Source organism: Dermacentor andersoni, chromosome 3, assembly GCF_023375885.2.
Source record: "Dermacentor andersoni chromosome 3, qqDerAnde1_hic_scaffold, whole genome shotgun sequence".
Taxonomy (NCBI): Eukaryota; Metazoa; Arthropoda; class Arachnida; order Ixodida; family Ixodidae; genus Dermacentor; species Dermacentor andersoni.
The window spans coordinates 150,641,346-150,653,710 of NC_092816.1; the positions used below are offsets into that span (position 1 = coordinate 150,641,346).

Consider the following 12,365-nt stretch of genomic DNA (forward strand, 5'->3'; position numbering starts at 1 on the left):
GCGGCGCCATGCAACGGAAGGTTAAGAATGACGCTAAACCGGATCCTCAGCAAAGAGGAGTAGGAGTTGCGAGAACGAGTTCGTAAACGTGCCGAAAGTGCTCGAAAACGTCACACAGCCACGCAAAAAGTTTTATTACACGCAAATAAACCCATGCTCTCCGGCAGGTACGAGTAGCGAGTGCCTGAGCGATCGGCGGCAGCCATCTTTTATTCCTTTTGGAACGGGGCAGCCTGTGGCTATACAAAAGAAAATTCAGCTTTGTTAGGCATATTAATGCATTCTTAACGCGTGCACGTTGCTTTGACGCGGTGAGTTTTTGCGCTTTTGTGAAATCGCATGACAGGAGGTGAAGTGTGGTGCCACCCAAAAACTTTGGACCAATATCCGAGGTCTTATGGCGAAAAGGCGTCGAATCAGAAATAATTTTTCTTTTGTTCGGTGAAATCATGCATGATCAGTGTGTACACATCATATCAAATGGAGAGCTATCGCGGTTTTCGTGACGTCGCGTGGCAGACAGGCGAAGTGCGGGTGGTCCAAAAAGGTTTTTGACCAATCGCGGAGGGCTGATTGCAGAAATGGAGCAGAAAAGTTTGGAATGAGGTCTCTCTATTTACAAACTACACCACTGTGGCCGCGACAGTTCCACAGTATACTGTAATGGAAAAATGCAACGTGAGAACAGGCGGCGCTTCATGCGCGCAATGCTACCCAATGTCTCTCGAAGTGGCTCAGCACACATTGAAGAACTGTATAATAAAGTGCAATTCACGCCACTTAAATGCTTCCATGGTACTTATCTTGCACCTGAAAGAGCTCCATAAGTAACAACAGAAATTATGTGCAAAGTAAGAAAACAAAACAAAGAAAAACAAGCCACTAAATAACAGGAAATTACATAAAGTTTTCAAAAAGCTGAAGAAACAATGCGATTGTCCAACTATTGTGGTAGAAACACGCTGGTACCATTTATCTTGACTAAAATAGAAATTCTTGCAAGGATATAGGTAAATAGCGCATTATAGACGAGGGACAACCGCAGCACCCTGTTTGTCTCGTTTCTTCGGTCGTGCCCTGTGAATCTGTGGGTTAGTTATATTTAACCATGCATCTTTTATAGAAATACTGCAACTTTATTTTTCGTAGTACTGCTTTTGTTCAGTCGTAATACTAGTATTCCTATTACTAACAGTAATACTACAAGGTATCTACTAGCTAATACTACTGCTGCTACTACATTTTTTTTTTTCAATTTTACCCACTTGTATAATACTTATACTGCTCAATATTGTACTGCGTGTTATTTTTTATTGATTCTATTGCATTATTCTCGAATTAGTTTTTCTGCACCTTGGATAAAATGTCGTTGTTGAATTGGCAGTAAGTTTAAATGCACAAGTAGAGCCGTCCTCCGTTACTCGCTCACGTCCTTGCTCCTCCGGCCATGCCGAACGTTACACAGCGCAGTCCGTGGCCACGTGGCAAGGTGCTGGGCGGCTGCTCGGCCGTGAACTTCATGCTGTACGTGCGTGGACACCCCGAGGACTACGACCGCTGGAGCCGCGTGCATGGCGCCACCGGGTGGGACTGGGAGAGCGTGCTGCCCTTCTTCAAACGCTTCGAGGACCAGACCGACATACGCCTGGCTTCGTCCGGTACCGTCCCTTCGTCGAATGTCTCGACTCCGTGCGATTCAGTGGGCGTGGCGTCCCGCATTTCCTGGAACATACCCAGTGTCGCCAAACGGAGAGCATAGAGGGCGCCACCTCCCTTTAGGTTGTCGCAGCTCGTGGTGCATGGTTAGGGCCGCGTCAATTTTCTTATGACGAATGTTTCATGTGGGAACAGTCGAGAAGTAGAGCACTGCAATGCAATTGTCTCTCTCGAAGTTTTACAGTTACGGCCATCCCACCACGATGAAAACGCACTGACCATTGCAGACGAGCCATTCGTGGTAAAGTACCGGCAGTGATTGTTTTAGTACACCGTAACGTTGCATCACCCTTCGCCCATGGTGTACGCATCGGAAATGATTCGAGTTGTTGTCGAAGTAATGTGTCAAGCTATACCCCCTGGTCGCTAAACGTACACGCGCAATCTGGCGGTTTGTTGGGAAGCGCCCATATTTTTGTGGTTATTCCATGTGCCTCCCGTTGCGACTTGCTGCAGGCATGTACGGCGTGGGCGGCGAGTTGACCGTGTCCATGCCCGCGTCAAACACACCGCTGGCAAGGACGTTCTTGGAGGCTGGCAAGGAACTGGGCTACGACATCGTTGACTACAATGCCGGCCGTGGCCAGATGATAGGTGAGGCCGCACGTGGTGGAACCTCTTGGTGCTAAAACCTCAATCGCAAGGAATATAAACGTGTTATGTGCCACAGGCAATTGAAAATACCCTTAAAATTAAGAATAGAAAGAACGCTTGCACACTTACTGCCCCTTTCAATATGGTGGCGTTGAAAGTAAGCGCTTACATCCTTGTCCGCTTGCGTGCTGTAGTAGTCTCCAAGGCGGTATCGACCGATGACCATCGTCGCACGATAAAACGCGTATCTGTATGTGCGCAGGGTTCTCGACCTTCCAGACGACCATGCGCAACGGTTCCCGCTGGAGCACAGCCAGCGCATTCCTGAGGCCCGTCTCCGGTCCCGCAGGAAGAAAGAACTTGCACATCTCCCTGCACTCGACGGCCAACAGGGTGCGTGGTATACTGCACGAATTATAGTTTTTAATTTTTCCGGAATTTAAAAAGAAAAATACGCCTGTTGTCGATAGCCTAATTGTAATCGTTGAGCCGGATTATTCGGAGAGGCTGACATTACTTGCACGGGACCCGGAGTTCTTTAACGTCGAATCGATCCCGCGACCTCGTGGTTGGTGTTAGAAGGCCATGTATATGTCTACGACTGCGCCGACGTGACGCGTGAGTGCTCGAACGATGTTTTAGGCGTGGGAGCCCCTCCCGGCTGTCACGGGAAAAAACAGTCCGGGGGTAAGAGGTCATTATTTTGGACAAGCGTAGAACCAAGCTACGCGGACCCTTCGAGTACTGTACAGTGCAATCTCGGTGCAATATTTTTTGCGCGTTTACACCTTCGCTCCTTCTTGGTTCTGATTTTGTTCTCTCCCCCCCTCTCTTACCACTACCTCTCCTCTCTGCTGGCGTCAACATCAATGTTAGACCGTTACGATGGAGTCAGCAGCCATTTGCTTATTTCTTTTTTTTTCGCTCCCCCCCCCCCAAGTTCATTAAAAAAATCACTTCTCTCTCTTTTTCAATGCACGAGCTCTCATTTAGATGAAAATTCTCCGGCTAAAAAAATATTTCACGTCTTGTGATGCATAATTTATATTTTGTTAACATTCTAGAACTGTGAAAAAAAAACCTATAAATAACGATTCCGCATTCACACAGTGACAGATCCCATGAACAGCGGATAAAAAGATTTGACGGTGCTTCAAGCTTTGCCCTCAGGAAAAGTCCTGATTTTGCCTCACACAAGAAATATCTCGTCACTGTAAAAAAGATACCGCATCAAATTTATCTGTGTCTGAGCAAAACGACACGCTTGGTCACATTGGCATTTGAAGCACTATGCATGCAATCGTACGTCTGCGTTTACGGTCACTGAGTATGCCGGTGCGGTCAGCATCAGTGCAAACAGTCATCTGCGTTCGGAAGAAATTTTATAAAAATAGTTTTTAACTGACGGATAACACTGCCTGTTTCCATCAGCTTGCGTTCGTTACTATTAATGAAAGATGATATTTCAAATATTTTTCACGTAATTTTCCTAATTTATTCATATATGACAACAATTATTTTACAGCGAAGCTGTTAGCCTTTAGTTGATGGGGATTTTTGGTGTCCACCTGCAAAAAAAAAAAAAATGTAACTGAAAAAAATTTATATCTCCTTTGGAATCAGGCGCACAGGATACAACACACAGCTCAGTATTAATTTCAACAAATAAAAGCAAAAAACAAGCATGAAAACCGCATGATGAATGATAAAGCGCCTGTGAACAATGTGAGACACGTTCCTTCTCCCTGCGTCTGTTTCCCGGTAAAAATTACGGTTAAACAAGCTGCTCCGGTGGGAAACGTGCAACAGCAGCATACGAATCAGTGAGTTACGTCACCAAACTTAATACATAAAAGGGAGACTTGCCTAGCAACCTATTCGGTTCATTGCAAGACCGCTATGGGTATAGACCACGCAAAGTTAATACTTCCGAAGAGCAGCGTTAATACGATGAGGATCGAAGAGTGCAAAATCGTAATGCTCGAGAACGGTGTCGTGCTAAGACTAGGCAGCACAAGAACATTTAATATCCCCATCGACGGCATTTGAGTGGTTTTCTAACAGCTTCTCTGGTCATCCACTTTCGCAGAGTCGGGATAGCGAGTGAGTAAAAACTTTATTCTAAATGTCCGGCGATTTGGGCGGAGTGAGGCCATAAGCACCCCAGTCTAGGCAACGGCCTCGAGTCCTTGGACACGGGAGGCTTCCTCGGCGTGCCGGACGACCCACAGTTGATCAGCGAGGTCGTCGCCTAGCAGGGCCGCCTCCCAACGTACGTGCCCCTCGGTTCGAGACTGCCATGTCTACCCCTTTCGTCGGGGACTCCTGGTACTCGCTACCGCTGCATTCCCACAGCATGTGCTGCAGCGTCGCTCTGACTCCGCAGGCTTTACAATCGTCTGACGAATAAATGTCCGGGTAGCAGAGGTGAAGGATCGCCTTGTTCGGATATGGATGTGTATGCAATTGCCTCCAGGCAACCGCCTGTTTCTTGTGCAGTTTGGCATGTGGCGGTGGGTGTTTACATCTGTTCAATCTGTAGTGTTGCGTGATGTCTCTGTATCTCTGAAGGATCGCATGACCACTGTCATGCGATCCCCCACGACCACTCCCGCATCGCTCTCGCGGTGGGCGAGACGCCGGGATTGCTGGCGGGCGCCGCGGCTCATCATGTAAGTCCTCGAGCCACGTCGGGATGGCGAGTCGATTTTTTGTGTCTTGCTTAGTTTAAAAAGAACGGGGACAGGGCGCGTTGACCTGCCAGTAAAATATCATATTTAAGACTTCGTAGGGGTTGCCGCAAGGTGTAATGAATGGGAACCAAATAAAATCTTGTAATCAGCACCAAAGACAATGTGCGTGGGTTTTCTGCTCCCAGGTGCTGTTCGAAGGCACGCGAGCCGTGGGCGTGGAGTTCGTGAAGAATGGCCGCATCCGTACCGCATTTGCCACCCGCGAGGTCGTCCTGTCGGCGGGTGTCATCGAGTCGCCGCACCTGCTCCTGCTGTCAGGCATCGGACCCAAGGAACAGCTGAAGGAGTTCGGGGTAACGTATTCTTCGCTTCAATGCCTCTTCGAAGGGAACGTAGAATGCTGAGTTTATTTCACTTGCCAACTATGGAAAAAAATTCGCTTCTCTGGAACAAAAGTAATCAATTGGCTAATTGACCGTTAACTACGCCATTTACTTTCGTGTGGCTATTCTGCTATAGCATTTCAAATTCTCATCTGTAATGAAGACCAAGTTGCGCGTTCAGAAAAGAGAACCGCAGGAAAAGGTGACGGAGACAGAAAGAGCGCACCCGAATTTCCGTCTCCGTCACCTTTTCCTGTGGTTGTCTTTTTTGAATGCGCAACTTGGTTCCTCATAGCAATGCACCAACTAGCCCAGCAAGAAGTTCTTCTAAACTATCTCATTTGTAAATCTGTCGTTTTACGTATGCTCAGCTTTTTTTTTTTTTTTTTTTTGGTCCACGTGGCGTTAACCTAACCTTCTTGCACAAGACATCGCGCATCGGGCCCAATTACGACAAAATGAAAGGTGCAGGGGGTACATGGAGCTCTACAGTAAATATAAAAAAAACTTCCAAAGGCAATCTTTCTGAACAACTCCAAGTAAAGTGCCGTACAATTTGAGACTAGACCCAGGTGTGTGAGGACGAAATGTTCCAGGTTAGTTTGACAAAGCGTAGGCGTTTCTGCCTTGGTGTACATGCGAGTCTGGAGAAGGGTTAAGCGTACTTTTCTCATACAGTGTAATGCCACTAAACTTCAAATGGAATATATCAGCACAGATGTCTAGAAAACATTGGTATTTAGTGCGGAATATGGGAGATTAAAACCGAAATGTAGAAATGAATAAGAGGAGGTTGTAGGAGCGGCGAAAATGGGTGTTAGAATAGCTCTTCATCAAGGAAGCCTTTAGGTCGCAAGAACTCCTGCTTCGTGGCCCGGGAGACGCATTTTGCCAGCCTATACGCAGGGGGTTCCCGCCAACACTAAGCAAGTTTTCTTTTAAAAAGGAGTGCTTTCTTGATGCTTGAAAGCACCCGTACATTGTTAGTAGCCTCCTAACTAAGCCTACAGTACTTTTTGTGTGTTCTGTTTAACAACGGGTAGTGATTACTTAACGCAGTTTTTAATTGTTACCTTATGACCGCAATGTCAATACAGTCTGTAGAGCACATTAGAAAACGCTATGTTGAGTTGTTTCCCGCAGGCTATATACTTTCTGCGTAACCTTTTTTTAATTAATTTATTTATTTAAAAGAAAGCAGCCGCGTGGCGTGCAGGGTCGCGCAGCCGGATTTGAAGAATTTGCAGCCTTTCTTCAAAGCACACAAAGGAAGAGGTACGCATACGGTAACGCTTCGCAAGAGATGCCACACAAACCTCATACTGACATAGTGGCCATAAAGCCGGTAATTAAGATGTTAGTTCTTGATCCTGACTGATCAGGTAATTCAGAATGTAAGGAACGCGGGAGCCTTCCTTTGAAAGTTGCTAACATCACAAAGGCGGTTTCATTGGCTCAGATGGATTCACTTTCTTTTAAATTTTGCGGTGTGTTAGGTGGCACTCCCATGTCTTTCATTGCTGTCAAAGAGAATCCTGTCGAGTAAGCACACCGTTCAAGTGCAGGCTTTGGAAATAGCTCGAAAACATTTTCCAAGAAACGCTGCTGACCAGTACCATCTCTCGCAGCCCACCCAATTGATCCCGTAGCTTTTACAACCCTGCTGAACACCACTCCGGCAGATAAAACATGAGACCTAAAAGGTGCGCGAATATACTCCGACAGTAAAGCAAGAAATATACGAATGCGTTTACCCGATGCTTTTCTGGCCCACTTTTGCCAACAATACCCGCTGCTTGAGTTCCCAGCTTGTGCTGCCTGATGTGTCGTTGTAAATGCCACAACTGCCGTGGTATATTCGTAGATTCCGGTGATCGCCGACCTGCCAGGCGTCGGAGAGAACCTGGCCGAGCACTTGTATCCCGGTGGCGTCAGCGCTAGCGTCAAACGCAAGATCGACATAGACGTCACGCCGTTCGCCGGACCACTGCTCTTCTACTCCCGCAACAAAGGTACGCGGGTGCACGGCCAACCTTGGTACAGTCTGTTGTCAATATAACGAACGCATAGATATAGTGGAATATCGGGATATCAGTATAAGCATACTCAAAATGTGTCTCTGTTCTATCACCCTGTAACAAATATCCTTATAGCGAATGGCGGATTTAAGAAGGCATTTTCGCCCCGGATGGGACTCTGTTGTAACGAGGCTTGACTTCACAGGCAAACGACTGTTCTCTTTGTGTCCTATCAATTGCAGCCCACGTTCTACTACTGTCTTCAACATCTGTCTCAGTAAATCCATGTAAGGTCGTGTGGCTACAAATATGTCTTTTTTTTTCTGTAGTTATCCGAAATACAGCGTGAATCTCTATGCGCCATTTGCAAACTCATTGGTTGATGGTCAACTTACGGAGCTTGCGGTACCAAGGCCACCCACGGCCTATGGGCGACATCTTAGTGAGAGCCTCCCGAATAATTTCAACTACCTGGCGTTCTCAATCGTCCGCCCAAAGCACAGTACACATGCTCTTTTAATGAGGTGTCCATTAAAGGCTCCTGATATTTTATTGTTATTTTTTCGTGGTCGCTATCACCTGCACTTAACCAGTTACATCAAAGAAGCGCCAGTTAACGTTTATTGCCTGGTTTTGGACCGTTACTAACTTGTGTGCGTCCGACTTCCCTGCCCCTCCTCCCCTTTCTTTCTCTCAGTCTCGTCTAATATATACAGACTCGAAAGATTCGTAGCTATAGGTAACTTTTAAAAACTGCTGGATATTTGCATTCGAGAACCACCATCTGATTATGAGGCATGGCACGCGAGGGTATAGTAAGCGTAATCATTAACTCAGTACGTTAAGAAGGACAGTTGGAAATAAAGAAGAAGGTGCGCCGAGCACGGGCCGCAGCCACGGGGGCTGGCCCGCTCGGTTGCTGCGAGATGACAAACAAGCCAGGCGTCTGGGTCTAACACCCCTCGTTGAGCTACATGGACTACCTGGTCTTGCCCGTGGTCTGTGGGCACAGCATCCTGAGAGTCCTATGGAAGTTTAACGACCACATCTGCTCGGACACCAGGGGGGCTCACTGCACGCCGCGCGACCGTGAGCAACGGACCGACCACTTGCCGTTGGTAATGCTTGGCCTTTGAGTCTCGTCCTCCGTCGCAACCATGGGCGCTCTGCAGTTGAACTTGTTTTTGGCTCCCTCTTACGTTATCCCGGCGACCTGCTTGCCACAGAGAAGGCGCCACTTCAACACCAGCCCTATCTTCAACGCCTCCGAGACTACTTTTGCGACCTACAGCCCGTTTAACCTATGTCAGCCAGGCAACACACATTCGAGGACCCAGACCTCGCGTCTGCCGCACATGTTTTTCGAAGGCGAGACGGCATACGGGCGCCTATAACGCCGGCCTATGATGGACTCTTTCTGGTTCTGCGCCGTTCCCCCAAGACTTTTGTCGCTGCTCAGCGTAGACGCGAGGAGACAGTCTCTACACATCGCCTCAAGCCGGCCTACGTGGAGACACCCATCACCCATTTGCATCCCCAGAGCACATATTTCTCAGAGCCCGACGCTCTGCATTTGTCATTGAATTCTCATGAGGTCGGGTTCATTTCAAGCTTTCGATCCAAGCAGATGCGGGTGCTAGAAAACATTTAGAAGAACAGCAGTTTTCGTTTTAGCTCTTGCTTAGCTTACGCGTACGCTTTGTAACCAATCAATTTCCGCACAAGGCTATGTGTGCTCATGGAAAACGCAGGTACTCATGGATCCGACCGGTTCCCGCAAAAATACGGCAACAAATATCGACGCGGTCGTCCTCCAAACTGCAACCGCAGACTTTGCGACGCCTGTTTCTCCGTTCTCATTTATGCGTCTACTGTAGGCACGAGAGGCTTAATTCTCCGAGCATGAACGTTCCACAGTGAGAAATGCAGCGAGAAATTCGACGTAGGGACTAACAAAACGTGTTGGCGCGTATTTCTTTTTTTTTCTAGCTTTCATGAGTAAACTTTACAATACGAGATGCATAATTATAGCCATCGAAAGTGCTTTCGGAGGCCAAGCTTAACTGGACGGCTGATTAGCGTTCTAGCCTAATCGCAGCTATAATTGGAAACTTTCAAATTGTTTTGCAACTGCATTAGTTACAATTACTACGTGTTGAGTGAGTCACTGTTCATAAACCACGTTTATCTCAACAGCTACTGAAAAGCTAGTGAAGGATCGTGGTAAGCAGTTAATACATTCATTTCTGAAGGAACAGAATGCAAGAGTGCACGCAATAGTTCCTCTTCTATAAAAAAGTTTGCCTTACAGGAAACACATGCTTGATTCGTGCAAGTTATATATACATAAAGAATTGGTTGTGTTCAACGAAGTCCAACAGGGATATATGGTGCGGACCATAGATTCACAGATGGTAGTCAGGTGAGCGGCTTACATCGGTGTACAATTTCACAAGATGTGCAGTATCTGCGAGGGAAGCTGGGCGAGGGCAGAAGAGACATGTCGCGCCGAACGCTGACCGACGGTCCAGAGCTCTTGTACGAGTAGCTAATGACGTCAGTACAGCACCTCACACGTATCCTTCTTAACGCAACCCTCTCGCGGCGGGAGAGACTAGGCGCACCCACACCGTTACCAGTGCGCGTGTGGATTGGCAAAGGACTGCCTTTTCGAATAGCTGGGGATTGTGGGAAGAACGGCAGTGGATATATCACTGGAGGTTGGTGACTAGTTGCGTCTGTCTGAACGCGTTCTGGAGAGGATCGCAGAGGTATTCAAACAATTGGCACCACGCACGGGACCGTCTACACTTCGTTATGCACTTTTACGGCGAAAGACGATCCGTTCAATACCTTGCGGAAGTCTTCCACCGCTTGGATTCAGTCATAAGACTTGCGCCGATCGGCTGCTTATGCCAACTAGAATATATGCTTTGGTCTTCAGAACTGAGCTAGTTGGCTAAATCCATCTTTCTGTTCGTTTCCAATCAATTTTTTCTCAATTATTGCTTTTTTTAGCGTTACTCGAACAGAAAGTTAGAACAAATGCTGTAAATGAAACGGGAGATATTGACGTCCATACACCGCTAATTAACTAGCGCTGCGCCATGTCGTCTGCTGTAAAAAGCTTGGACGACGTCTGCACATCCTAAATCGTGAGTGCCGGAAAGCTGCGAACTCGTGCTGAACTGACCCTGCGCGAAGTCAAATCAAAGAGAGCAGTGCAGACGGCGTGCGCTGCATTGTCAAATCGAAGACGAAAGTGCTGCACTGCCTGAACTAAAATGCAAGAAGTGCAGCGAAATCAAATACCCTTAATACGAACGACGCCAATGGCAAGGAGGAAAAGGCTGGATATGACAGAGCATATAGCAAGCGCATAGAAGTAGTGTCGATGTTTCTTCTGGTAACTTGTATCTCAAGGCGGTCATTGCGGTCATATGCAAGCTGCAGTTCGGCGATTATAGGCGGGGCGCCAGCAGAACATGAAAGTGGCATCTTTGAGACGAAAGTTAAGGGAGGAGAGGTTAGGGCAGTAGAAACTAAATGGCCGGCCGACACTGGCACCAAGAAAATTCTGGACTTGTTCAATGTCGTCACTCTCAGTGATGCCCATAAACTTATTGCGAATTGAGAGTAAGCGATGGGTTCATAGCATCGTTGGTCCAGAGGGTTTCAAGGGACTGGAAATCCCGTCCACGTATGGCGCTTAATACTGGCCCGGTCGGTGTCCAAGGCGATTGCCAACAGCATCTCAGCCTTTTAAATATACCTGGTAGCTCCTTGGCCGTAATTTGGCAACCTAGAGAGAGTGAAGGTTTATTAAAACCACCGCAGTCTGAATGATCCCGTTCATATACGTGTACCGGATTCAGACCGATCGGGCTGCGTTTCGACGATTTCAACGGTCCGCACAGCCCAACGCTTAACCCCGAAAACTTAACCATGGCGCCTGTGATCGCTTGCGCGTTGACGCCCGATCTTGGAGGCCACAATTTAATCCTGATGTTGCCGACGCCAGCTGCTTTTTCGTCTTCGAAAGTGAGACGCCTAAAGCCGAAAAGGCGTTACATCTGCGATGCTCGTTCGTCTGGGTACTAAGCGACAAAACGTTCATAGCAGAGAGTAAGGCTGCAGTGCTAAGTCGCGGGACCACTTCGCGACTTCAGCCTTTCGAGAGCGACCGCGTGCACCGTCATGTCGGGCATGCGCATTTCTGTGCCCCAACAAAACGTGGACACTTTGCAGGTTCAAAAACGCTTTCAACACCAAAACAGCCAGGAAAGACAAATAAGCACAAATTGACACGCTTTGTCGTCCCTGTCTCTTTAGCCCTAAATGCGTTTTTTGGCGATAAATCACGACCGCCACGACTACAAGCATAGAATGTTCGGTCTCCTGTTCTACCAGGTCCCTGGACCATCCCCGGCGGTGTGGAGACGGTCGCGTTCGTACAGACCGAGCCAGCCAATGGAACGGCCGCTGATGTGCCCGACATCGAAATCCTGCTCTTCTCTATGTCGCCGGCGTCCAGCGAAGGCGAGAGGTTCATGCTCGACATCGGACTCGAACAAGAGGTATTGCGTCTGCATGTATTCCCGTGAAAGTAAAAAAAAAAATCGTGAGAGAACCCGCAATTCATTCATGTACGCTCGCAGAGCTGCTGATAAGTTACTCGACAGATAATATTGCCGCAATGTAAGAACTCATCATAAACTTCAATCATGCAGAAGAAGCTTACGACAAAAAGGACACGACTACAAAAGATAAATAGAATGTGAACTATAACATGATGTACAAAATCTAGATACTAAAAAGAACCCCCGTACAGAGGGCTCAAAATATTACTAAACACATTATTCTCCTCGCAAACGTGGATTTTACTGTTCAGGAGCAACATTGCTTGTGTCCAGCAGTATTGACTGTTTGAATGATAATTATTTTAACCTCCAATTGAACAC

The 12,365-nt window shown here is 47.4% G+C and overlaps 1 protein-coding gene across 1 annotated transcript in view; it reads left to right on the plus strand.

Annotated features, from left to right (window-relative positions):
• LOC126524265 (uncharacterized GMC-type oxidoreductase Mb1310-like) overlaps nt 1-12,365 on the plus strand; it is a 36,982-nt gene that overhangs the window by 14,061 nt on the left and 10,556 nt on the right. The window contains exons 4-9 of the mRNA XM_055067125.1: nt 1,466-1,658; nt 2,173-2,310; nt 2,573-2,703; nt 5,189-5,356; nt 7,251-7,398; nt 11,815-11,981. Coding sequence (XP_054923100.1) covers nt 1,466-1,658; nt 2,173-2,310; nt 2,573-2,703; nt 5,189-5,356; nt 7,251-7,398; nt 11,815-11,981 — 945 coding nt within the window. The remainder of the gene's footprint in view (nt 1-1,465; nt 1,659-2,172; nt 2,311-2,572; nt 2,704-5,188; nt 5,357-7,250; nt 7,399-11,814; nt 11,982-12,365) is intronic.